Source organism: Cricetulus griseus, chromosome 6, assembly GCF_003668045.3.
Source record: "Cricetulus griseus strain 17A/GY chromosome 6, alternate assembly CriGri-PICRH-1.0, whole genome shotgun sequence".
Taxonomy (NCBI): Eukaryota; Metazoa; Chordata; class Mammalia; order Rodentia; family Cricetidae; genus Cricetulus; species Cricetulus griseus.
In genome coordinates this window covers 58,000,634-58,028,442 of record NC_048599.1, presented here as the reverse complement: position 1 = coordinate 58,028,442, position 27,809 = coordinate 58,000,634, and the positions used below count along the sequence as shown (strand labels likewise).

The window sequence follows — 27,809 nt, the reverse complement described above, 5'->3', positions numbered from 1 at the left end:
ACTGGCTTCCTTTTGCACTGGGGTCCCATTGCGGCTTGCAACAAGCTTGAATATTGTAACACAGTGGCTGAATCACAATGCTTCTGGCTCTGGAGACCCTGAGACTCCTGCTGTCTGCTTCAGCAGCTACTGGGGAGTCCTCAGTTCCTCAGCACAGAACCCTCTCACTCCATTTCTTCCATGTAGCTACCTGCAACTGTCCCCATTCTGCCTCTCATTTCCCTAACCACAGCACCTCCCTTGCCTCCACCTATACAAGTCTTACCATCCTTCCAGACCCAACCCAAATCCTACTTTTCTGTGAAGACTTCTAACCTGATACCCCAATCCACCCCTTTTTAATTTTGCTCTTTTCTGAAGTGCTGCCCCACAAATAATTGTACCCTACTTTGTATTCTCAGGGATGTGCCTTGGTACTTTAGCATCTAGAGTGTATGTTTCTTAAGATCATGTTCTGTTTCCCCCACATCTGTTATACCACTGTGGTAGTTTAATAAAAAATGTCCCCAATAGGCTCCTATGTTTGAACACTCGGTCCCCCATTGGTGGCACTGTCTGGGGGAGTTGTGGAACTTTTAGGGGGGTACATCCTTGCTAGAAGAAGTGTGTCATTGAGGATGGGCTTTGCTCAGTTATAGCCTCATTCCAGTTCCTGTTTGCTTGCTCTGCTTCCTGTGTGCTGTTGAGATGTGACCTTTCTCTCAGCCACCTGCTCCAGCACCTGCTGCCTTCTCCCTTGCTGTTGTGGGCTCTCCATATGGAATGTACACCAAAATAAACTCTTCTATAAGTTGCTTTTGGTCATGGCGTCTTGTCACAGTTTTCCTCTTTGTTTGCTTCCTGGTCATGAGGTAGATGTTTTTGCTTTGCCACAAGTTTCTCCCGTGGACTTTTTACAGGCCCAAAACAATGGAGCTAATTGATGTGGGCAGGAACCTCTAAAACTGTGAGCCCAAATAAACCTTTTTGTCTGTATGTTAATTATCTCATTTATTTTGTTATAGTGATGGATAGTCGATTGAAACCATGAGTGAATGGTCATTTAACCCAACCTAACCCCAAAGTGATATTAAATTCAGGCTTTTTCTACCGACTCAACAACAAAATGATTACCATCATGCCAATTTTACATGAGAGAACACTGGCTCATGGGAAGAAAGGACAAGGTAACTCAGCTAAAGTTACACAGTCATAGCTGGTAGTAACCAACCTAGACTTTGAACCAGGACAGCCAGCCTTCAGAAACTGCTCTCCTCTATTCTCCTTCAAGAGTAGTGATACCTAGGGCATTTTCTTGGAGGAACAGGAAGATAACAGGAGGTTCCAGTAGCTAAGACATAGGGTTTCTATAAACTACATTACCAAGATTCATAAGCCTAATCATTCTCTCTCTCTCTCTCTCTCTCTCTCTCTCTCTCTCTCTCTCTGTGTGTGTGTGTGTGTGTGTGTGTGTGTGTGTGTGTGTGTCTTGTGTGTGGGTAATATGTGTGCATACATGTTTCTGTGTATGAGTGTGGGCATTTAAATGTACACATGGACTCTGGCACACACAGAAGACAACCTGGGGTGTTGGTCCCTGCTTCCACCTTGTTTGAGACAGGGTCTTTTTGTTGTTTGCTGCTGCATAGGCTGACAGCCTGGCCCATTCTAAGGGGTTCTGTCTGTCTGACAGCCTGGCCCATTCTAGTGGTTCTGTCAGTCTCTCTAAATGCACTGGGATGGCAGACATGCTTCTGCACCTAGTTTTACTGGGAACTCAGATCCTCACACTTATGTGGCACTCAGCTGTCACTTCCTACCCTTTCCCATGTCTTCTAAACCTGGATCTATTAAGCTGGTCACTTAGGAATAGGCACAGCTGCAAGCTGAGGCAAGTCTCTACTCAGCCAGACTTCAGATGTATCCATCTTATTGTGACATGGAGGGCAACTAACATGGGTAAAAAACAGGTGGAATCCCAGCAAGCAATCCCCTTCCCCGGCTGCTTTCATTCTCATTTAAAAGCCCTGAAGCCGAGTCTAGACATGGCATCCTTGGACTTGACACCAACCTGGCTCAGTATCTGTTTCCAGCTTCTGTCTAGATACTGATGTGGTGTGGCTACACAAATAATCTTCTAGGATACACATTTTGTAGTAGTCTTGATCTCAGTGTGTATTTGGGGGTAGGAAGAGGCAGGGGGTGTCTAAGTCCAGTGCCTGGGAAGAGAGGGATTTCCTTGACTGAAAATTCTGCTGAGTAGCATTTTCTACCCAGTTGAACTGAAAACTGACTCCAGAACATTCTAGAAAAGATACTCTAATATTAAGTGACATTTGACAGACTAACATTTTATAAAGTAAAAATCACGTTCTCTAAAACATATGGACTATGCCCTGAGAGCTCTCGTGGCTTGGATTCCAGCTAGCTCTTCAAATACTGCTTCCTGTGCATCCATCCGGTGGCAACTGCATCGGTAGCCTGTATGGCTGCCTAGTCCTCAGCACAGTTCTCTGATTTCTGGTGTTCACCTGTCTCAGATGCTCTCCTTTTTTGACAACAAAAGTGCTTAATGTCAGTGTAGAAATACCCAGCGAGGTCCTTCTCTCCCACCCAGTCTAGCCATTCGCTGGCCTTTGATCTCATGCTCACCATTTCACTTCATGTCTATTTTTAGTTTTCCTGGCTTAAGCTTCCTCAGGCTACTGAAACACAACCCTCACTCTCTTTCTCTCCCTCTGGCAAGCATGCTGCTGGTAGGAGCCCCCAGGTAGAAACCGCTTTGAAACCCTTTAGTGTCTCTTCTTGAGGAACGCCTATGGCTTCAGGATCACAGCTCTGCTATTTAAGCTGGTCATAAGCCAGCCAGCTTTCTGATAGGATTTAAACTTTGAAGTGAATCTGCCCATTTACTCTCAGATGAGAGGGTCGCTTTAACTTCCGCTTTGCGATAGCTTCCTTCCCTTGAAGGTAGCTGAATCTTGTTTTCTTTGAAAACATCTTCCTTCCAAAGTTGCCTGCCATGCCGACCGTCATTAGTGCAACGGTGGCCCCAAGGACAGGAGCTGAGCCCAGGTCCCCAGGACCTGGTCCTCACCCAGCCCAAGGGAAGACCACCGAGGCTGGAGGTGGACACCCAAGTGGCATCTATTCAGCTATCATCAGCCGCAATTTTCCAATTATCGGAGTGAAAGAGAAGACGTTTGAGCAGCTCCACAAAAAGTGTCTGGAGAAGAAAGTTCTTTATCTGGATCCTGAGTTCCCACCAGACGAGACCTCTCTCTTTTATAGCCAGAAGTTCCCCATCCAGTTTGTCTGGAAGAGACCTCCGGTGAGTAGTGTACTGGTTTTGTAGCTGGCTAGAGTTTGCCCTCAGAGAAGTCCTCCCACTCAGCACCTCCCCAAGCACAGCTGTGCACATGGGCACCGGGGGAAGGATCCTGGCAAAGGCCTGCTGGGCTCTGACTGCAAGTGTGGAAAGGGAAGGACAGGGTCAAGTCCAAGAGACAGCAGGCAGGGCTGGTTCTCTCTCACTTTCTCTCTTTCTGCTTTTCATGAAAGTAATTGGATCCCTAATTCATCAATAAAATGGCCATCCCTTCCCCAGAACCAGTTCTAGAATGTGCAGAGATTCTTTCTCGGCCTAAATGTATTGAGACTGCTTCCATTTCTCGGGCTAAATCATGAGATGTTTGCCTGTGACCACAGATTTCTGAGACAGGGAAGCCAGGGAAAGAGGAGCAGAACAAAGACTACCTTTTCAAACACAGAATACTGGGCTTAGAAGAATTTTTGTCTGTTTACCTCACGGCATAGATTAGGAAGTCAAGGGCCAGCATGAAATAGATCCAGCACATGACAGGGCCTGGGTGAAGCCCTCCTCGCTAGCCTCAGGCTTTCACTTACAGGGATCCACCAGAGGGAAAATTATGTTTCCCCCGTCTTCCCTTCTCTGATCATGCTTTCAATGTGACTTTTGTTTTTGATGCAAGAAACATTTTAGTCACAAAATAATCTGGGGCTAGGTGTAGAGCTCAATGGTAGAACTCTGCTTAGCATGTATGAGGCCACATGTCCCATCCCTGGCACTGCTAAAACGTAGATAGGAGATAGATAGATAGATAGATAGATAGATAGATAGATAGATGAGAAAAAGTAATCACAGAGAGAAAGAAATACTTATTGCATGTCTGCTAGCTTCACACACTAAGCAAGTTACTAAGACAGTCATGAGTAAGTGACAAAAACTTACCATCGTGAAGCCTGGAGTCTTAAGGGGTTGGGCAATGAGTTAAGAGTGACTGTCAGGACTCAGTGTTCAGAGTGGCCAGGGTCAAAAAGAGCAGGTCATGCCTGGGGAGAGAAAACTTCCATGAAGAAGTAATGTTAGGCTCTTCACAGGATTCACTGGTCATGTTTTTCTCTATTTACCAACTAGAGCTGTCACCAGGCTCCTCTCCTCTTCCGCTGCCCTTTGGTAAGGCCCATCATGGCTGTCATAAATGTCCTCAGTTTAGAAGAGAATGCTGCAGTGGGCCAGGTGTAGCTCGGCACACACCTTGTGTGTGTGTGAGGTCTCAGATTCCATCCAAGCCGTGGGGGTGGGCAACCCAATGGATTTAGACATGCCGCACCCCTGTTGGACCTGTAGCAAGTCTTAGCTGAGCAGCAGCCCTTCTCAGGCTAGCATATGCTGGCCTCTCACCTTCACCCTCTTCCCCCAGGCTTGATGCTACAGCTGAACATCTGGCTGCAGTGCCTTTCCAGGGTTTGGCTGATTGATTTGTCCTTGCTTTCACTGCACAGCTGCTCAAATGCCTCTTCCTCCGGTGTTGAGAGCAGGATCTGTTGTTGACCATTTGTAGACACAGCACATATACCGAGCACAACAGTACACAAATGATGATAGCAAATAAAAACCCACATCTAAGGGTTGGACACAGGACAGCCCTGCTTTCCAAAGTAGGGGGCCCCCTACTTGTATAATACTATTCAAAGGACAAAGGGAGCAAAACCTACAAACAAAACACTGTTCTTACTGGAATCACTGATAGCTTTGACTCTAAAAGCTAGATTTGCACACACACACACACACACACACACACACACACACACACACACACATATATATATATATATATATATATATATATATATATATCCTGCAGTGCTCTGGGAGTGACAGTCATCCCATGTATACATTGTCCTTTCAGCACATATGAACCATTATGCTCCAAGAGACCTGGCTGTTTGATACTGAGCCCCTACCACCATCACCAACATCAAAGATCCTGAATTTTCCAACCTCCTGATTAAAATGCCTGTGTGTAAGAAAGATCAGGGCATGGGGGTGGAGAGATGGTTCATTTGGTTCCTAGCACCTACAGGTGGTGGCTCATCACTGTATAGTTTTCCCAGTTCCCGGGGATCTGATGCCTCTTGTGATCTCTGCAGGCTCCAGCACACATGTGGTACACATTCATACACTCAGGCACACATACAAGTGTACATACAAACGGAAAGACTGGCGCATACGTCCTTGTATTTATTAACATAAATTATAGGATGGATTTAGAGATGGGCAGTTGGAATGGGTCATGCACTTGTTATCCAAGCTCTTCACTTTACATGATTATGGTCCAGAAAGTACAAAGGATTATGTATGAGTCACACAAATTAATTGAAATTAGAAAATTGAAATGACTCCAGAACTTTCTGAAATGTAAAGCTGTAGCTAGGCAGTAGTGGTACACACCTTTAGTCCCAGCACTTGGGAGGCAGAGGTAGGTGGATCTCTGTGAGTTCAAGACCAACCTGGTCTACAGAGTGAGTTCTAGGACAGCCAGAGCCACACACAGACCCTGTCTCAAAAAAAGAAAAAAAAAAAAAAGCCAGGCGTTGGTGGCGCACACCTTTAATCCCAGCACTCGGGAGGCAGAGGCAGACAGATCTCTGTGAGTTCCAGGCCAGCATGGTCTCCAGAGCAAGTGCCAGGATAGGCTGCAAAGCTACACAGAGAAACCCTGTCTCTAAAAACCAAAAAACAAAACAAAACAAAAAAAAGTAAAGCCATTCTTGGGAACATCCATTCCCCATGCACTTCCTTGGACATGGTAACCTCTGTCAGGCCTAAGTGTATGAAAAGGGGACCATGTCCTATGACGATATACACTAGACGAGTACTTCATGTTCTTGGCATATTCCCTCCCCCTGCCTGCTATTAGTGTTATAACCCCATATCCAGCTGTGCCTTGCCCAGCTGTCTATCCTTCTTTACTCCTAGCTAATTCCCTAGCTGTCAACACCTGGACCTGAAGATAACTGCCAGTCAGACAGAAGCCCCTCAGTACCTCCATCTAGTTGACCTATTGCTTATTACTATCATTGGAAATGTCTTGAATTACACTCTAAGAGTGATATTGAGTTGATTTTCCCAAACTGTTATTTATCACAGACCATATTTCACCCAAGCTGAAATTTTCATGCTAGCACTTGCTTATAGTATGAAAAATATAAATCCAGAAACAGATATCCAGGTTCAAGCTGAAGATCAGAAAAGCAAATCAGCTTACTCTACCAAGGCTGGGGCAATCCTGTCTTCAGCATGGCTGGAGACTAATTTACCAGGTCTGAGACCCTGCTCCTCTCTTATATTCCTTTCTAGCGCTGGGATTAAAGGCATGAACCACCACCGCCCAGCTTCTATGGCTAAATAGTGTGGCTGCTGGGATTAAAAGTGTGTACCTCTGTGGCTGTGGCTAGCTTTGCATTCTGATCTCCAAACCTGCCTAGCTACAGACTTGGGATTGGCTCAAGCCTGGACTGAGATGATTGACTACCCTGAGTCTAGGGGGAATTCCAACCCTCTGGCTTGTGATTGGCTGCCCCCATGAAGTGTGGAGAATTCCTAGTCTGAGGGGAATTTCCACCCTGAGGAGATTTCAAACCCAAGGGGAATCACAAGCCTGCAAGCCTGGGATTGGTCAGTTTTTCCAGCTCGAGGATTGGCTTGTTTTATGTCAGGGACAGAGATGGCTCTGATTCTAGAGCCAAACTATATTTCTTCCTATCGTTCTTTTTGGCTTTTTGCCTCCACTTTTAGGGTCTGGGCATATTTCTTGCATAGGTTCCAACTCCAGGGGCAAAGTGTGTTCTTTTGGTGCTAGTCTCAGAGTTGGGGTGTTTTTCCCTGGCTCTAGGTTTTGGGATAAAGTGTCTCTTTCACTGGCTCAGACCCCAAATCTAAAGTGTTTTTCTTTCACTGGGTTGAGGCTCAGAGTTGAGTCATTCAGGAACTGTATGGGCTGTGGATCAGGGATTTTCTGGGGCCTGGGTCTCTCAAGATCATAAACAGAATATCACCACACTTGCTTGATCTCCTTGTCCACAGGGAGTAATGGCCACTCTCCAGCCCAGCCAAGCACTTTGGAAGGAGGCTTGGCGGTGTAAGACGCATTGTGGTTTCAGAGCTGTGGGGGAAAGTGAGAAATGTGAGGGGAAAGTACTGCACAGGGTGGGAAAAAAAGAGGCAAAACAGCCCCCCCCTTGCCCACTTCCGTGTCCCACACCTGACACCCCAGCCCATGGTCGCCCTTCTTCAGTGCTGCCTAACATCGTGAATACAGACACCTTGGGTAGATTTTGCTGCTCTCTGTGTGACCCATCTCTCTGCCTCTTCCAAGATCTTCACTATCCAGACAGAGGTAACTTATCCTCAGACCTAAGGCAGTTACTCCAGGAATACTAACAACAGCAAAGGCACAAAACAACAAAAATACAAAGCAACAGCTGTGTGTCAGGAGTTTTGTTCCTGATCCAGAGTTCTGTCCGATTCTTTGCGCATATTTTTTCTCTTTGTACATCTTTAGTAGGTATGCTTCCTCCCTGAATCCTTAACATGGTAGAAACTTTCTGTCAGGAGGAAAAATGAGAGGGAGGAAAGAGGGGGAAATTCCCATGACTATAGGTACCTGCAGAAGCCAGAAGAGGGCAGCTGGAGCTGGACTTAGAGGCTGTTGTGAGCCGCCTGGTATGAGTGCTGGGAACTGAACTCAGTTCCTTTGTAAAAGCAGTATGTGATCTTTAACCTATGAGCCATCTCTCTGTCCTGCATTATAATTACATAAAGAGTAATTGAGCCAATCATGTTGGTACCTGCTTGTAGTCCTAGCTACTGAGGAAGCTGAGGCAGGAGGATTGCTGACACTGTCAAGGTGTAGGCTAGCCTGGACAATATGAGGACCTTGTCACTTAAAGATAAACAAAAACAAATCAGCAACAATAAAATAGAGTACTTTGCCTGTAGGAGATGAACATGGTTGTTTTCGTTTGTTTGTTTGGTAGGTTGATTTTTCAAGACAGGGTTTCTTTGTGTAGCCCTGGCTGTCCTGGAACTCACTCTGTAGACCTGCCTCTGCCTCTCTGCCTCTGCCTCCCAAGTGCTGGAATTAAAGGCATGCACCAACATGATTGTTTTCTAAGGAGAAAAAGAAAATAAAAAGAAAAGATTTGCTGGTTGATATATAACAAGAATGAAAGCTAGAATGACACAGAGATGGACAAGGAGAAGCCTGAGGTACACACACACACACACACACACACACACACACACACACACGCACGCACGCGCGCACGCACACACACACACACACACACACACACACACACACACACACACTCACAGCTCCTGGTGTTCTGTATGACCTAATGCTCTCTGAAGCTGTGAAATACCTTTTAGGAAAGGGCAGACTTGCACTGTACCTTGACTTGAAGTGGTGGCACTGGGCCAACACGCCCAGAGCCAGTGTGGAAAACACAGAAATGTGGAGAGAGAAAAGCAAAAGGAGGGAAAATGCCTGGGACTCACTGAGCTCTGGGGTAGGGGAGACTGAGGAGGAGGCCCTGCTGCTCAGGGACGGTGGGTTAGGGGTTGAAGACACGTTTAAGTCTCCACAGTGTCAGGAGCATAGCATGAAAACTCCTAATAAACACTCCGTGTAGATCCAAGAGCAAAATGTTGAAGAACTGCTTTCCACAGTGTGAGGTCGTTGGCTTTCCTCCTGACATGAAGATTCAGAGGGGCAAAGGACCTCTCTTTCCATAGCCTACAGGCCCTGGTTTCCACTGTTGTTCACTTCTAGCCAGAAGTCATCTGGCTGCAACCCAGATGACATCTTCCTCTGTGAGGCAGTCTTCCCTGTTCTTGGATTGTCACCCTGCCTCTGGCTGTTTTGTCAAATGGTCACAGAACGCTAAGGCAGAGGCTTTTCCAGCACAGGGTGAATTAGTGCCATCATCTACACAGCCAAACCTCATTGTCTTCAGGGCCTGTGCTTGTTATTCTCCTCCTCAGTTAAATTCATCGGTAACCTCAAATCAGTGTTGTGGGTGTTTGTGGGCTTGCTCAGAAACTGGAAATCCTCGAGTCACTAGACTTACTGATTCCCAGCTGAGGTCAAACACTGGCCAACATATCAGCACCCTTAAGGAAGGGCCTTTTGCTGATCCCACTTACAGGCTCCTCTGGTGCCCCACAGACTCTAAAAGGAACTCTATAACCTGAGTGTCTTCCCAGCCTGGGGTCACTTAGCCAGAATTACTCAATTCTGAAATGAAGAAAAACGAGGCTGGTACCAAATAACAATTATCTCGAGCCGTCGTGAGCAGATTTGGAGACAGCTGGACTCTAGAAGAACCAGTCTGTATGCAGGGACACCTAGCCCTAGCCTGGCACTTGGCCATAACTTACACAGCTCATTTCCCAGGGAATTATCTTCTCAATGACGATAGGTTGACAAGAGGTCTGTCTGTCACCTTTTTCAGACAGTTGAAAGGGAAGTTGGGGCAACGCACTAGCCTCAGAAAGGAAGAACTGGGCCACTGCACACAATAGTTTGAGACAGGATTTGAACAAGCAGACCTGGTGGGAAGCCTGGCTCTGCCGCTAGCAGCAACCCAGGGAAACAGTCCAAGTTTCCTTTTCCTTTTCCATAGAGGAGCTAAGTGCACTGTCAACTTAGACTGTTCCTCGGGGACATCCCAAAAGTTCTAGGAGCTCACAGTAAGGCATAATCGGCATTAACAGGGGCAGCCCAGTACTCAAAACCAGGCGAACCAGAAGCCACGCCAAACACTTAACCATGTGACTGATTATTCCTAGGTCTCGGCCTCCTCATCCGTAAAGAGCAAAAGAAAACTCAAGCTTTCACGGAGTTGCTGGAAGGCTGAACGAAACAGGGGGCTGAATCTAAGTCACACATAGCACAGGCAGTGCGTGTTGATGTTAACTGTCTGGTCCAGCCCCAGCATCCAGCTGCTCAGCAGAGAATCTCAGTAGGTCCAACTGGGGATAGCAGAGGGTAGAGGAGGCTGCAACGTCTTGGTGAAAGTGAAGGTTCTAGAAATAACTTAGGACTGCCTCCTTCAAAACTGCAGATCCTCCTGAGGGTCCTGATGGGGCAAGAGCTCTAGGGACCACGGTGAATAAGTTGAAATGACTTGGCAGTTATGTTGGAAATGGGAAGGACAGGGACAGAAATGACCAACAAACCACAAAAAAATGCATTTCCCTTATAAATAGCCCAGCATTCTTTTTGTACATTTGTGGTTTTCGTTTAAAAATTATTTTTTTCCTCATCCTCCTCCTGGTTTTTGAGACAGGGTTTCCCTATGTAACTCTGGCTGGCAGGGAACTGACAGAGATTTGCATCCTTTTGCTTCTCAAGTGCTGGGACTAAAGTTGTGGGCTACCAGGTCTTATTTTACCTATTATCATTTTGTGTGTATCTGTGCATGGTTTGTGTGTGAGTGCCTTGACACTGTGTTAGGACACGTTTGTGGAGTTGGTTCTCTCCTTCCACCTTTCAGTGAGTTCCAGGTTTGAACTTAGGTCATCATGCTCATATTGTATGGTCCTCCACCCACTGTGCTGTCCCACTGGCCCCATTCATGTATTTCTAACCAGCTGTCATTTCAAAAGATGCTAAAATCTTTTGCTCTTATAGCCTGTCTTTTAAGTTTTAACTTTTATTTATTTATTTGTGGATGTGCACATGTGTCAAGGTCTGAGGACAATGACCAGAGATTGGTTCTCTCCTTGCACACCAGGAATGGAACTCAGATCATCAGGCCTTGGCACCAAGTGCCTCTACCTGCTGAGCCATCTCTGTAGCCCATTTTTTGTTTTGTTTCATTTTCTTTAATATGATTTCATCTTGCATTTATGGTTATTGATGAGGCGAGCTTATCGTTTCCTCCCTTGTGCTGTCCAAGTTTAGTATCCGTTACACTAGTTTCATTAAGTGGTTGGGACTGAACTTTCTTCCTTTCTCTGAGATTGTGTCAGATCAAAACTAGATGCCCCTTAAATAACTCTTGTGACTGCTTTCTCTAAAGGAAATTTTTTATCTACAGGTGCAACTGTTTTGATAAACATGGGATCATATGAAACTTTTTCTTTGTAAGTCAGTGCTAATTTTTATTTTTTCTAGGAATTTGTGGTAACTGTCTATGAAAATTTTGCTTAAAATCTATTTTGTTAGATATTAATGTTGGCACATAAACATTTGGAGCAATTGCTTATGTAAAACATATTCTTATTCTTTCCATTTCAACATTCCTGTGTTCTGATACCTTAAAACCAACTAAAACTTAAAAATAAAAGTCCAATCTCTGGGCTGGAGAGATGGCTTGTTAAGAGCACGGACTGTTGGAGTCCCAACACTGGTATAGCGGCTGACAACTGTATCACCACCTTCTGGACTTCTCAGGAAGTGCATACATGTAGTGAATATAGTGAACACAGAACTGCCAAAATACCCATACACATTAAAAGTAAATTTAAATAATTTTAAATTCAATCTCTAGTCAGATATGGTGGTATGAATCTGTAATCCTAGAACTCAGAGGAGGAGGCAAGAGGATCAGGAGTGCAAGGCCAGCCTTGTCCACATAGTGAGTTCGAGTCTAACCTGGATGGAGTACATGAGACCAGTCTCCCAAATAAATAAATAAATAAACTGCAATTTGAAAACATTTGTTTCTTACCTACATAATTTTAAACATTTACCTACTTATTGTGTATACATGTGTGGAGGTAGTAAGGGGTGAGCAGGGTAATATGCTTAACATACAATACTTGCCAATAAGAAAAATAAAGGAAACAACCTCTTTTATTGAGAATTTCATACATGCATATAATGTTATTTTGTTTTGTTTTGAGATAGAGTCTTACCATGTAGCCTTGACTGGACTGGAACTCATTATGTAGACCAGGCTGGCCTCAAAATCACAAAGGTCTACCTCCTGTAGGTAGACTTTCTTTGGACCACCAGCTCCCAAATAATGACACTGAGAATTCTTATTAAGTATAAAAGCCTTAGCTTAGGCTTGTTCCCAACCAGCTCTTATGACTTAAATTAACCTGTTTATATGAATCTACCTTCTGCCAACTCTGCTCAGTACTGTGTATCCCATGTCCTCCATGTCTGGCTGGTGAATCCCACATCTCTTGTTCCCAAAGTTCATATCTTTGCCCAGAAGTCCTACCTATCCTCTCCTGCCTAGCTATTGGCTGTTCAGCTCTTTATTAAACCAATCAGAAGGTGCCTTGGCAGAAACACAGCTTTACAGTGTATAAAAAAGATTATCCCACAATAACCTGCCTGTGCCTACCACGTGCTGCGATTAAAGGTGTGTGCCACCATGCCCAGACATGTATGTTTTGATTAAATCCATACCATCCCCCATATTTATTTTTATTTTATGTGTATGGGTGTTTTGTCTGCATGTATGCACACAGTGCCCTTGGAGACCAGAGGAATGCATCATACTGTTGTTGTTACCAAGTGGGTGCTGAGAACTAAACCTGGGTCCTCTGCAAGAACCTCTGAGCCTTCTCCCCAGCCAGCTTTTTCTTTTCTAAAGCCCACTGATTTCACTTAGTGGCATCTGTTTGTGCATGGATATAGGTCCATCTACTGGATCGTGGGTAGTCTTTTGGGGACCACACCCCAGAAGAAAACTTAGTCACCTTCCCCTAGCTGCCATCAATTGCTAATAGTTTCTCAGCCAGGGTGGTACTTCATAAGCGCCTCCCCAGTCCATGCTGGGATTTCTGTCTGGCTTGATCATCTGTAGGTCTCTTTGTGTAGTCATATTCATGGTGAATTCATTTGTTAACTGCACTGTCATATCTGGTGAGTAGTTTGGCTACAGACACCCACTACTTCTGCTCTTCTAATCTTTCCATGTCCTCTTCTGCAGTGATCCCTGAACCTTGAGGGGAAGGGCTATGATATAGACGTTCTATTTAGAGCTAAGCACTCCACAGACTCATTCTCTGAACATTAACCAATTGTGGATCTTCATGTTAATTGTCATATACCGAGAAAAGAAGCGTCTCTGTGGAGGGTTGAGAGGTGCACTAATCTATGTGTGTAAAGATAAGAACTTAGAGGGAAATTTAATACTGTGTCTATTTTGCAAAGTGATAGTACTAGAGCCCTAGGTATTATGACCTAACCAGTCACTGGGTTTTGGCTCATTTAACAATGCCAGGCATTAGTTCTGTCTTGTGGACTGGCTTTTAAATCCGGACAGAAACTGGTTGGTTACTCCCATTACATTGGTGCCACTATTGCCAGCCAGTAAGGCTTTCTTGCCAAGACAGTCATAGAGTAGTATGTAGAGAACTCTATGTAGTTCATAGAGTTCGTGGCTGTGTAAAATTGCTTAATACTTTTCTCCCCCAGAAATGTAAACAGACTACAGCACTATAAAAGCTACCCAGTAGAGATGAAGCTTTCTGTTTGCTACCAGCTTGAATCTCCATGTTCTATGACTGAAATGTGTGGTGTGTTCAATGATTAGGTAGATTAGGTATTACCATCAAGTTCTGGAGGGTAAGCAAGAGCAATAACAATAGCTTGTAATATTTAGGGAAATCATGTCCACAGTGATCAACAACATAAAAATAGTCTTTTTTTTTTTTTTTTTTTTTGGTTTTTCAAGATAGGGTTTCTCTGTGGCTTTGCAGGCTGTCCTGGAACTAGCTCTTGTAGACCAGGCTGGTCTCGAACTCACAGAGATCCGCCTGCCTCTGCCTCCCGAGTGCTGGGATTAAAGGCATGCGCCACCACCGCCCGGCAACAACATAAAAATAGATAACCCATACCTGGCATTGGGGTTTTTATTTGATAGCCTACAGTGCCTGAGGGAGGCATTGTCACCCCTCCACCCCACCATTATGGGGTAACTCCATTTAAACTCCTTTTATATGTGTATATTTTAGGAAGTTTCTATAGTAGGAGGTTTCCATGAGGCATTTTCAATAGTCTTTAGTGTTAGTTAACCCTCCTCATATGTCCCTCCTTATCCGACCCTTCCATATCCCATCCCATTTAAGAAAAAAAAAAACAATTTTAATTAAGAATAATTCACAGATATTACAGTACCCTGATGACAAAAATCATGGTTTCAAGCTTTAGTGGACCTAAGAGTCTCCTAATAAACTGATTTAAATTGCAGAGATTGGAGCTGGGAAGCAGCTCGTGTATAAAGTGAGGTATAGTCATGAGAATCTGAGCTGTGTCTCCAGAACCCATGTGAAAAAGCCAGATGTACTAGAGTGTACCCCTGTAATCCCTACACTAGAGGCATAGAGATGGGTGGATTCATGAGGTTCATTGGCTAGCCATCCTAGCCTAGCCAGTGAGCACCAGGTTCAGAGAGAGACCCTGTTGTTACAGTGGTCAGGGCCTGGGCTGGGTGTTCCCAGGGTCTTGGCCTCCTATCCAAAGAATTGAAAATAAGGGGTCACATAGATTTACAAAAAAAAGCAAGATAACTATATTCTAAGGGAAGCGGTAAAACAGATTGTGGAGAATATAATGTCAAGACGGACAGTTGGCCATGTGAGTCAGAATGCTGGAGAGCCCAGTTCAGGTTTGGAGCTTCCTTTTATGTTATATAAGAGACAGAGGAGGTGATTGGTAAGGGGTGTAGTTGGGCAGTCATTTTGATTGATAGATTACACCATACATTCATTTTCCCTACCGTGCAATGTCCCCTCCCACAATGCACCTGACATTGATCATACGTACGTCCAGCTATGCAAAGGCATAGATAGTGGTTTACTGTCCCTGCAAAGTTACTAGAGGACTCAGTTTTGTATGACTGAGCACATACCCAAAACCAGTTCAGACCAGATTGGCCCTTGAGTTCTTTGGTACATTAAATAGAAACCATCTGTCTCAGGAAAGCGCTAAGTTGGGACATGTAGTACATCATTGTGATCTCTGCATCAAGGCCAAGCAAGATCACCGAGTTTGAGAAAAGCCCATGCTACATGGGGAGACCCTCTCTCCAAAGCAAAAAGGAACCACCCCGTGTAAAAATAAATACTTTCCATATAGCAGCTGGATCTCTAGACCTTAGAGAGTATTTGGTTTTGGTGAACACTTGGCATTAGGCTGTTTCCATAACCCTTTAGTTAGATGCTCTCTCATTTATATGGGTGGGGCCTTACCTATCTACTGTCCACCTACCCCTTTAGACCCTGGGTTTGGGTTGGTAGCAGGCCAATAAGGTTCTTACCTGAACAGACGCTTGTAACATAATGCCTTATGGCTTGCAACAGAAGGTTCTGGAACATTTTTACTACTATCTTTCTATAGTCATAGGCTTTATTTTTATTTACTGATTTTGTTCAGCATTTCAAAATTATAATAGTTGATGCCTGATAAATGGTAGAGTAAAAATGTTGAAATACTTCCTTAGTTTTGCTTAATTCACCCATTGTTGGCACTTGAGAGAGGCTAAAGCCTTATTTGAAGTTGGTTACTGTCCCCGAAAAGAAAGAGAGAGAGAGAGAGAGAGAGAGAGAGAGAGAGAGAGAGAGAGAGAGAGGATGTTTGAATGTTTGTTTGTTACCAGGAATGGGGGAAGGACTATTATTCAGAGATGGGAGTATATGTAGCCTGATGCAGGTTGGGGTCTGGGGGTTCTGAGGTTGCTGGAGCATTGTTTGAAGAGAGGTGTGTGTGCAGTAGTACTAGTGGGTGAGGGAATTAGGCTACCAAATGCATTACTACAAGTATGGGGGTGGTGCATAACCCCAAACCAAATGGGAGTTCCAAGCTAAATTGTCTCCTATACTTGTGGTTCCCAGCTCTGTCTCAAAAAACAAGATGGACAGAACCTGAGGAACAACACCTCTGGCCTGCACATGAAAGCATACACAAACACACACACACTCAAACTGACACACACTCACACACACACACACACACACACACACACACACACAGAGAGAGAGAGAGAGAGAGAGAGAGAGAGAGAGAGAGGGAGAGAGAGAATAAATAATATGTACAGAGAGAGTAAATAAATGCAGAGATGCAGCCCATACCTCAACTTGGGGGGATATTTGAATCCTGAGACTAGGCCTTAAAAACTTGTATTTTATTTATTAATTTTTAAATTTTGTTCTGTCTTTGCTTGTTTGGTTTCCTTTTGTTACAATCTATGTAATTAATGCTGGCCTAGAACTCTCCATGTTGTCTGGGCTGGCCTGTAACTCAAAGAAATCCTCCTGCCTCAACTTCTCAGTCGCTGAGATTGTGGGTATGTGCTGTCACGCCCACTGGAAAGCTCCGTTTCACATTGGTGTTGCGTGTTGACGTGGATGCCTGAAGTTGGAAGAGTAACTTTAAGATATACAGAGTAGATGAAGGCAGTGGAGCTTAGCGAGCTCCTTCTGGAGTGCCGCCTGCCAGTCCTACCTTGCTGATGAAAGTGTGGGAGAACCAAGCATTCTTAGCAACAGTTCTCTAGCACACACAGGCTGGAATGTAGCTCAGCAGGTAAAGAGCTCACTTGGTACGCATGAGGTCCTGGGTTTGATCCCAATAAGCACCACACAACCAGGCAGGATGGTCCATGTCTGTGCTTTCAGTGCTAGGAAGGTAGAGACAGGAGGATGAGAAATTAAAGGTCATCCCAAGCTACATAGTAAGCGTGAGGCCAGCCTGGGCTACATAAGACCCCATCTCTCAATCAAAATGAAACAAAACAACGGGAAGAGCTCCAACCCACATCTATTTGCCTCTCCCAACTACCACACTTCCTGACCCAGAGGTGATAAATGTAGAGCAATGGGTGTGTTGTATTCACCCAGGGGTCAGCTGTAATAGGGTCTTTTGCTCTGAGGTCCAGATACTTGCCCTCCATATCCTCATAGACCAGTCAAGGTCTGCAGGGGTGGGGCAGGAACATCAGGAGAATGAGGCTTCATTACCCTCAGACAAAGGCTCAGAGCGGATGCCTCCTATGCATTCAGCGGCCTGTATAGGATTAGTGTATACAGCATGTTTAGAAGGCCCCATGCTATATCCCATTGACGGCCCGTGTCAAAGGCATGAATGCCTTTTGCTGAGGCAGGGGGAGTTCTCTGAAACTATATTTTCTCTTTTTAAAGCAAGAGTCCCAGCAAGGCTGTTCGAGGTGCCCTAAAGGTCTACAAACCATTGTTGTCTGTCCCCCCTGCCATTTCTGGCTTGCTCTCTCCCCTCCCTGGCTCCCTCTCTGACTTGCATGTGTTGCCCCTAGACCATGGGCTCAGGGGCCTCTAGCCAAAGCTGCTGACTCTGACCACGGCCTTTCTCTGGACTGTGTTCATTCGCATCAAGCTGCTGAGGGTGGAGGAGCTATATAGGCTCCAGGCCATTCACCAGAGGATTAGGCCTGGGCTGAGGGTGCAGCAGGAGAGAGGAGAGAGGCCGCAGTGAAGGCCCAGTGCTGCCGCTGGTCATCATGCCCTACCTGCTGCCGGGATTCTTCTGCGACAGGGTGATCCGAGAGAGGGACAGGAGGAATGGAGAGGGCACTGTCTCACAACCTCTCAAGTTTGAGGGGCAGGATTTTGTCGCTCTCAAACAACGGTGTCTGGCTCAGAAGTGCCTCTTTGAAGACCGCATCTTCCCAGCAGGTGTGCAGGCCCTTGGCTCACATGAGCTGAGCCAGAAAGCCAAGATGAAGGCCATCACATGGAAGAGGCCAAAGGTAGGGATAAAGGGGGCATGAAATCCGCAGACAGCTGTTGGGGAACAGGGAGTGAAGTGGTCAGAGCCTGAGGCCATGGATTCACCCCAACTCTGAGCAAGTAGCTTATTAGGGTTCTCCTTACCCATGTGCCGCAGCCCCAAATACCTTGCTTCTTCCATTAGAGACTAAAGATGTTATTTTCTATTCCTGAACCTCACAATGAGGACCTTTAGATCCCTGAGACTGCAGGCATTTTCAGAGTGCTAATGCATTGACTTGAATCTCCATAGGATTGTAAAGTAGAATCAGCTAGCTCAGCTCTTCCTGAGAGGAGGAGTTTGGGGAGGGGAGAATGGGGTGGCGAAGAGAATAGAGGCTTGGAGTTTTAGCGTCCACAGAAGGGGCAAATAGTAAAGAAATCGGAGGCAGGAGCCTTAACCTTCTAGCCCAAGCTGGCTCATGAGCGTGGTGTCAAGTCTGTTTAAACAGAAAGGTCCCCACTGACCAGCCAGACTCCTTCCTGAGTGAAACAGTTGATCCAGGCTGCCCTATCAAGGGACATCCTAGGAGCCCCTTGCATGTCAGTGGGGAAGGTCAAAGTGCTTAGAAGCATGTGGGACAAAGCTCTTCTGCAAGGAGGTGCCCACAGCTGTAAAAGAGCCTGCTGCATTTGGAGCTGGCAAGGAATGTGTGTGCAAACCCAGAAGATCTGCAAGGCGAGTTTTTTTTAGCATACATGTAAATTTTGATTTCTTATATTTTAGTTAGCTTCTAAATTCACTTTTGTTGTGTTTTAAAAAGATTTTTAAATTGTATTATTTTAATTATGCATATGTGTGCCCGTGTGGGTACATGCACATGGCACATGAATGCAAATGACCACAGATGTCTGAAGTGTCAGATGCCCCTGGAGCTGGGGTTACAGACTGCTGTAAGTGCCCTGATGTGGTGCTGGGAACCAGACTCAGATCCTCAGGAAGAGCAGCTGGTGCTCTTAACCACTGAGACATCTGTCCAGCTCTAAACTTCTAATTTTACAATTACAGGTTTACATAAAAATTTTTTTTAAAGATAGCACTGGATCCCATGTGTAGTCCTTCTCTGTGGTTTTACTCTCTGTAGTTTTAGTTACCTGTGGTCAACGGTGGTACAACAATACTAAGTGGAATATTTTTGAAAAAGTTCAGAAGTTTCAAATAACCTCCATTATTGTATATTGTTTTAATTCTTCTATTTTATTGTAGTATGATTCGTCTCTTATTGACTAATTTATAAATTAAGCTATCTTCATTGTATGTACAGGAAAGAGTCTAATATATGTGGGCATTGGTCCTAGCCATGGTTTCAGATTTCTGGGGGTCTTGGTATCTACCCCAAAGACAAGGGAGAATGACTGTACTCTGTCCAGTTTTCCTTGCTGTATCACGACCTGGCACATTTTCTATCAGTAACCAATATTCATATGTTATTGAAAACAGCACCCACACTTGCCCACTGTCTTTTTATGTTCCAAGACTCCTCCCTTACACACTCACTTAGGTGTCATGTCTCCTCAGTCTTCTTTCTCAGGTTTTCCTTGTGCTACATAGTCTCACAGAGCACTAGTGAGATATTTTATAGAATGACTCTCAGTTGGTATCTGCCTCTACTTTTCTCCTGACTAGACTGGGCTTGTGTATTTGTTTGTTTCTTTTTAATAATTTCTACTCTTATTTGATGTGTATGAGTATTTTGCTTGCATGTATGTACCCCACATGTGTGCAGTACTCCTAGAGGCCAGAAGAGGGCACTAGCGCCCTTATAACTAGAACTACAGACCATTGTAAGTTGCCATGTGGGTGCTGGGAAACTGAACCAGGGTCCTCTGCAAGAACAGCAAGTACTCTTAACCGCTGAGCCATCTCTCCGGTCCTGGGCTTATGTGGTTTGAGGAGGCTGACCGCAGAAAGCAAGTACCTTCTTATCACAGCACAAATTGAGGGCACAGGCTGTAAACATGCCTCCTCAGTCTGATGTTGACCTTGAGCCAGATTGAAATGCCCATCAAATTTCTGTACTGTGAAGTTTCTTTCCCCCTCCTTTTCTTCTCAGAAGCTAGAACCTACCCATAAGCCCACACTTAATGACTAGAAAGTTACCTTCCACTGCCTTGAGTGCAGAGTATCTTAAACATTATGGGGGATAATTCTGCGTGAGAATGTGGGTCTGTGTGCTCTCTATGTACATCTTGTGCATATTTGTGCCTTATTTTGAGTTATTGTGTCGTTGTCCATTATCCCAACTATAGTCAATGGAAGTTCTCAGGTGGCTCCTATCTCTGTGTAACAAATCCCCGGGTTTGTTTGTTTTCAAATCTTTGATTTTAAATCATTATAAGATGCTCCGGGGCTGGGCATTGGTGGTGCACGCCTTGAATCCCAGAACTTGGGAGGCAGAGGCAGGCAGATTTCTGTGAGTTTGAGGCCAGCCTGGTCTACAAAGCCAGTTCCAGATGAGACTTCAAAGCAATACAGAGAAACCCTGTATCAAAAACAAAACAAAACAAAACAACAAAATGCTCTAGGTTCATCTGGTATATTTCCTGCTCCAATCTTAAGAATCAGCCACATGGTAGATAGTGTATGTTTCCCAGTCATGTATCAAAAAAGCAAAAGTGAGTGCTGAAGAGGTCACTTGGTCTTGGTGTGCAAACATGATGAGCCGAGACCCCCAAAAACTTATTTTAAAAATCCTGACATGGTGGAAAGTGCTACAAATCCCAGCACTGGAGAAACAGAGACAGGTGGATCCCTGAGACTGGCTGTCTACACAGCCTAGTGTACTCTGTGAGCTCCAGGTTAGCAAGAGCCTCTACCTCAAAAAACACAATAGAGAGAGAGAGCACTTGAGGTATGACACCCAAGGTTGGCCTCTTGCCTCCACGTGCACACACACATAAATAATGGGTTTCATTATGACATATTCATAATGTATATATTTTACTTGGCTTATATTTATTCTCCGTTACTCTTTCTTACTTTCCTCTTCCAAGTCCTACTGCTATCCTTCCTCTTCCCAAATAATCACCCTTGTACTTTCTTTTTAAAACTTAAATGTTGGACCATGGTGGCACTTACCTTTAATCCTAGCCCTCTGGAAGCTGAGGCAGATGGATCTCTAAGTTTGAGGCCAGTCTACAGAACTAGTTCTGGAACAAACTATAGTGTCTCAAAAAAACAAAAACAAACAAACAAAAAGAACAAAACTTAAAAAAAATTGACTTTTTGAGACATATCTCATGGAGCCCAGGCTGGTCTCAAACTTGGTCTATAGCCCAAAATAACCCTAGCTCCTTGCCCTCTGCCTCCACTTACCACCATGCCTGTCTGACTTTCTACTTTCATATTTTTTTAAACTTTTTCAAAAATCTTTATTATTTTTGATGAACAGCAACTTATGCATTATTGCAACACAGTACTTGTGACAGCATGGCTTTTGTTCTTCTGGCTTCCACATGTTGGAAGACACTCGGTGGTTTGTAGGAGGTCAGCAGAGTCCCAGAGCCTGGGGAAGGGCTCTGTCATTTTCTCATTCTCTTTTATAAAAATACTTTATTTATCCTGAAGGTTTACTGGACTATCACGTCCAGTTTATGAAGCACTGGGATGAGCCCAGAGCTTTGTACATGCTATGCAAGAATTCTACCAACTGAGAAACACAGACCCTGCTCTGTTTGTAAACCTAGATTTCCCATTTAAGAGAAAACATGCAATGTTTGTGAGTTTGTTTGTTTTTTTTCTTTAATTCTGGTTTATTTTGTTTGGCATGATGCTCTCCAGTTATATTTTCCTGTAAATGACATAACTTCATTCTTTTATGGTACCTGTGTGGAGGTTAAAAGGGCAACTGGAAGGAGAGAGCCTTTCCATTCAACGAGTGAGTTCTGGATATTAAACTCATGTCATCAAGCTGGGCAGTGATGCCTTCACTGCTGACCACGCTCACTGCCCAAATTCTGTTCTTCTTTTCAGTTGAACAAGATTCTGTTATGCAGGTGGGAGCTGGTGGCTCATGCCTTTAATCCCAGCACTCGGAAGGCAGAGGCAGGTGGATCTCTGTGAGCTCAAGGCCAGCCTGGTCTACAGAGTGAGTTCTGGGATAGCCAGGGCTGCAAAGAGAATCCCTGTCTCGTAAAAACAACAACAAAACATCCCGCTGTACATGTTCTTAATACACTGTTTTGTTGATGACCAGCGAGGCTCTTCTATAACTCTACACGTATGTTACAGTTGTGCATCTTGGTCTTTGTTAGTTCACAGGGGTAGGAGGGGCCGCCTACCTCAGCTGCAGAGGCGGTTACATCATCACCTGCTGCCAGGTGCCTTTCCACCGCCAGCTATGCGACAGGTGCACCTTTTAGAAAAGTGCCCACCGGTCATAGTTCTCTTCTTGTGTCTCCTCTTCCTGTTCTCTATGCCTGCCTCTCTCATGTCCCCACACTGACTGACAGGGCCTTTCTCTCTTTCACACTCCCCCTCCTCCGTCCCACAATGGACCTCTTACACTAACTCTGTTGGAAGTTGCATGTTTGTATAGTGGCATACCTTGGCAGGGTCTGCTGAAAGGGTCTGCCCACTTCGCCTTTCTTTTTTTAAATCATTACAGTCTTCTTGTGGGGCTCCTAACGGTAGGAGCAGGGGCTGCCGCTGACTCTGTTCCCTGTCTTTGGAACCCTCCTGCTGGGTTGCCTCGTCCAGCCTTATTAGGAGAGGAGGTGCCTACTTTTACTGCGACTTGATATGCCATGCCTGGTTGATATACCTAGGAGGCTTGCCCTTTTCTGAAGAGAAAGGAGGAGGAGTCGATGCAGAAAGGGGAAGAAAGGAGGAGGGGGATTGAGAGGAGAGGAGGGAGGGAAGAGAAAATTAATTAAAAATGAAAAAAAAGGAAGAAAACTCTGATGATAATCTGCATGCCCCCACAGGAGTCTCTTGGCTTTTTCCTGCATATCCAAAGAAATGTGTTTCTTTTATGTTAAGTCCAGTGATGACCTAGGATCTGTTTTCCTGTTGGCGATGCTGGCTTGCCAGTCTTAGTATCCTACTAGCTCTTTCAGCACTCAGGGTCAAGCCTGTTTCAGTGTTTGTTGCCCTGTTCCTTTTCTTTGCTCAACTTCTTCAGAAATCACTGCTGTCTATTGTTATTGCTTCTGGGCTTTTGGTACTTGGTGGTACTGGGATTAAACCCAGAGCTTTGCACATACTAGGTAAGCACTCTAATACAGTACACATACCTAGCCCTTGTTTGTTCTTAGTGCATAGGAATAGGAAATTGTTTTTAAGAAGACAAAAACTATTAATAAATTTAACTTTAACATTACAAGATTATTTATTCAGTGATTTTTTTAAAAAAAGAAATGTATTTATTTCGTGTGTGTGTGTGTGTGTGTGTGTGTGTGTGTGTGTGTGTGTCAACATACATGTGGGTGCTGCTGAGTCTTGCAGGTGGATGTGAGCCACCAGATAGTATGCTAGGACCTGAACTTCATCATTCTGCAAGAGCAGCAAGTGCTCTTAACCACTAAGTCATCTCTGCAGCCTGTGTGTCTGTGTGTGTGTCTGTGTGTGTGTCTGTGTGTGTGTGTGTGTGTGTGTGTGTGTGTGTGTGTGTGTCTGTGTGTGTGTAGCCCCTAGCTGTTCTGGAACTAGCTCTTGTAGACCAGACTGGCCTCAAACTCACAGAGATCCACCTGCCTTTGTTGGGATTAAAGGCGTGCAACACCTCTGCCCAGCTCCCTACTTTATCATTTTTGTTTTGTTTGTTTGTTTTGAGACAGGGTTTCTCTGTGTAGCTTTGGAGCCTATCCTGGCACTCGCTCTGGAGACCAGGCTGGCCTCGAACTCACAGAGATCCGCCTGCCTCTGCCTCCCGAGTGCTGGGACTAAAGGTGTGCACCACCAACGCCCAGCCCTATTTTATAATTTTATGTTTTCTTTTATACTAAAAAAAAAAAAAATCTGCCAGGTGGTGCACACCTTTAATTCCTTCACTCAGGAGGCAGAGGCAGAGGCAGGTAGATCTCTGTGAGTTCAAAGCCAGCCTAGTTTACAAAGCAAGTTCCAGGACAGCCGGAGCTGTTACACAAAAAAAAACCCTGTCTTGGGGCAGGGGAGTGCACCTTAGTTCTTAATGATAATAATAAAAATTCTTATTTGTGGGCTGGAGAGATGGCTCAGAGGTTAAGAGCAGTGGCTGTTCTTCCAGAGGTCCTGAGTTCAATTCCCAGCAACCATATGTGCCTCACAACCATCTGTTATGAGATCTGGTGTCCTCTTCTGGTGTGCAGATATACATGGAAGCAGAATGTTGTATACATAATAAATAAATAAAATCTTAAAAAAATTCTTATTTATCACCTATATAATGTGTCAAAGTTCTGAAATAATGTTTGTATCCTTGTCTTTTAAAAATATATGGTTTCACGTAGCCCAGGCTTGCTGTGTAACTGGAGGATGACCTTGAACTTCTGCTCTGGCCTCTACTTGCTGAGCTCTGAGATTACAGACACACTTGATTTATGTAGCCCTGAGGATCAAACTCAGAGCTTTGTGCTTGTTCTGCAAACACTCTACCACATACATCTCTATCCCCTGATTATTTCTTCATGGTTTTAGATGTTTGTCCTCAGGATAGATCCCCAAAGAGATAAATAATCAAAATTTGTATTTGAAGTCATTTGAAATAACTCCTTGTATGTGTATGTTTATGCCATATCAGCTTGTTATGTACTTAAGTGCCTTTTCTCTGTTTGGTTTCAACTTTTTTTTTTTTTTTTGATTTTTCCAGACAGGGTTTCTCTGTGGCTTTGGAGGCTGTCCTGGAACTAGCTCTTGTAGACCAGGTTGTTCTCAAACTCACAGAGATCTGCCTGCATCTGCCTCCCGAGTGCTGGGATTTAAGGCGTGTGCAACCAACGCCTGGCCTTGGTTTCAACTTTTACAAGCTTCCTTTTAAAACAAATTTCCCTTTAACTCTACCTTTTTATTGTGTAAAATCTTCAATGGTTTTTTCCATTAAAACAATTTTCAAACAGTTATACTCCCAAGTTTATTTCATCCCCACACCTTCCCACCCAGTAGAACACTTCAAACATTGGTTCACTGGTTAAATACCCCCACAGTATTCAGTGTTGCTACACCAGGAGGGATTGGTGTGGTATGAAGGCAACTTCCCATGTAGGAAGAAGGAGGCATCTTGACTGTGGGGGCCTCAGCTCACTTGGGAGAAGTTTGTGGTTGTAAGAAGAAAGACAGGGAGACAGCAAGAAACAAAAACAGAGAATATGTTTTAGGGCTTTTATTGCTGTGATGAAACACCATGACCAAGGCAACTTGTGGAGGAAAGGGTTTCAGCTAATATTTCCAGACAGTCCATCACTGAGGGAAGTCAAGGCAGGAACTCCAACAGGCAGGGACCTTAGAAGTGTTACAGCTCTGAAGGAAAAGTTGTCTTGGTAGTCAGAAGCTAAGGGATACCTACAGCTCAGAAGGGAAAGGTATCCCAACACAAGTGTTACAGATCTGTTGCAGTGGAACACCACTTCCCAGCAAAGCGTCACAGTGTTTGCTCTGGGAAAGTTTCCCTAGTGCAAGTGTAACAACTCTGCACCAGACACATGTTATAGCTCTGTTCAGCTTCCCTGCCAGGGCCCTGCTTGTACCAGCCCCACGCTACAGAGGCTATCTATATCTGACTGATGTCCTGGGGCTGAGATCGGAGCCAGTCAAATGGCCCTGGGTCCATCCCTGAGTCGGTGTGTGTGTGTGTGTGTGTGTGTGTGTGTGTGTGTGTGTGTGTGTGCTGGACCAGGAAACTCCTAGCTACCCAATGGTGATAAGGACCAGACACAGGTATCTTGTCATTTCAGGAGGGCTCTCAGTCCATGCTGGAAAACTGGAGTCTCTGGTTTATTCTAGCATCCTCCTAAATAGCTTTCTAACAGTGGGGATGACCGCAGAAGACACATACTCTCATCTATATAGCTGATATCAAGTAATCCTTTTAACCTTAGTGGCACACCTGAACAGTCCCTAGGCACGTAGACAAAACTCTCAGGACAGTTGTGGGCACACACAGGGCCTAAGTCTGTTGTTATGCATCTAGGAGACATTTTCCACCGAGGCCAAGCCATCCGGGCAGTAATTTAGCCAGCATCTAAAAGACAATGGGAGATTCAGGCTCCTGGAAAATGGAGTGGAGGATTGGACCCCGATACTTTATACTCGATAATTTTTGGGTCCCGACACTTCCACTGAGTGTAACAATTCTGCTCTAGCAAGGAAAGGTTTCCCCAGCCAAAGTGTCTGCTCTGCTCTTCTCTGCTCCGCTCTGCTCCAGCAAGAGCCATTACAGCTCACCTCTGCTCTGGCAAAAGAAAGTCATTACAAAAAACCTCTCTCAAGAGATTTATTGGGAGGGAGGAATCCAGGAGAGAGGCTGCCTCTGCCAGGGTAGAAAAAAGGCAGTCCCAAACTGAGCAGGTACAGGGTTATACAGGGCTTCTTAGGGGTGGAGCTTTCCATGGTGAACATTTTCTGGGAGGGGATTGGTAGGATCTCAATTCCTGAGCTTGGGACAAGCTCAGAGATTGGTTGGATTTCGTGCTGTGGGATTATTTAGATTTCAGTTCCTGTGTTGGTTAGGGTCAGGGTGTAGTCCCTTGGCTCTGGTCTCAGGGCCAGCGTGTTCTTTTACTGGCACCTTTTACCCTACTAACCTGGAGGCAGGAGGTGATGAGGAGGCCATAGAGTAGTGCTGCTTACTAGCTTGCTCAGCTTTCTGTTGCAGGATCCCGACTGGTGTCCCTAGGGGGTGAGGGAAAGTAGGCAAGACACCAATGACGCAGGCATCGGGAACAAGTTGAAACAACAAGCTCAGTTTATTCCAGGAAGGGTAGCTTTATATACTCCCCTACCCTGCCCCAAGGGAGGAGATCCACTGAGCAGGCATCTGCTGACCTGATGTAATTGCTGACCATAGGTCCATGTCATCTCTTATCTGCTGTTCTCAAGGTCCTCTGGCAGACCCAGGATGGCTGAAAGGAGATATCAATTGCGCATGCTCTAGGCCAGCTGTCAGGCCCATTGAGGCTTAGTTTTCCCACAACTTTCTTTTTTCTTTGAAAAGTCTTTATCAGTTACTAGTACTTCACAGCCTATTGACAATCCCTTAGAATTTAATTTTTTAAAGTTACATTTATTTATTTAATCTATTGTGTAAGTATCTGTGTGTGCAGGGGGAATACAAGCATTCATGGCACATGTGTGGAGGTCAGAGGACAAGTTGTGGGAGTCAGCTTTCTTATAGAACCCAGAACCAGCAGCTCAGGGGTGTCACCACCTACAATGGGCTGGGCCCTCTCCCATCAATCACTAATTAAGAAAATGTCCTACAGCCGGATCTTATGGAGGCATCTTCTCAATGGAGTTTCCCTCCTTTCAGATGACTCTAGTTTGTGTCATGTTGACATAAAACTAGCCAGCACAGAACACTTCACAGGAATAACAAGGTTTCTTGAAGCTGTAAAGAACAACCTTAAAATCAAAACACCAAATCTTTAATTAGCTTAAAAGTAAAAAAAAAATAAAATAAAATAAATTAATTAATCAATTAATTAAAGCAAAGCCAACACCGAATGAAATCAAGAGCACCCTCTGTTGACTGCTGATGTGCTGTGTGATACCTAGTTTTGGAAACTGCAGCTGCCACTGTTGCTGTTCTGGGCAGATTTGCCCCTTCCAACAACCTAGGAG

General features: G+C 44.8%; 1 protein-coding gene across 5 annotated transcripts in view; it reads left to right on the top strand.

Annotated features, from left to right (window-relative positions):
- The first annotated feature begins 3,001 nt into the window (after positions 1 to 3,001).
- The window catches only part of Capn3 (calpain 3), a 52,959-nt gene continuing 28,151 nt past the window's right edge, over positions 3,002 to 27,809 (top strand). For 3 of the 5 annotated variants that reach the window (XM_035446517.1, XM_035446515.1, XM_027422116.2), the window contains exon 1: positions 3,002 to 3,310. In XM_035446517.1, the coding sequence (XP_035302408.1) occupies positions 3,002 to 3,310 (309 nt within the window). Of the gene's footprint in view, positions 3,311 to 17,787; positions 18,037 to 27,809 lie in introns of those variants that run through there. The other 2 variants (XM_027422114.2, XM_035446516.1) reach the window with 1 other exon arrangement.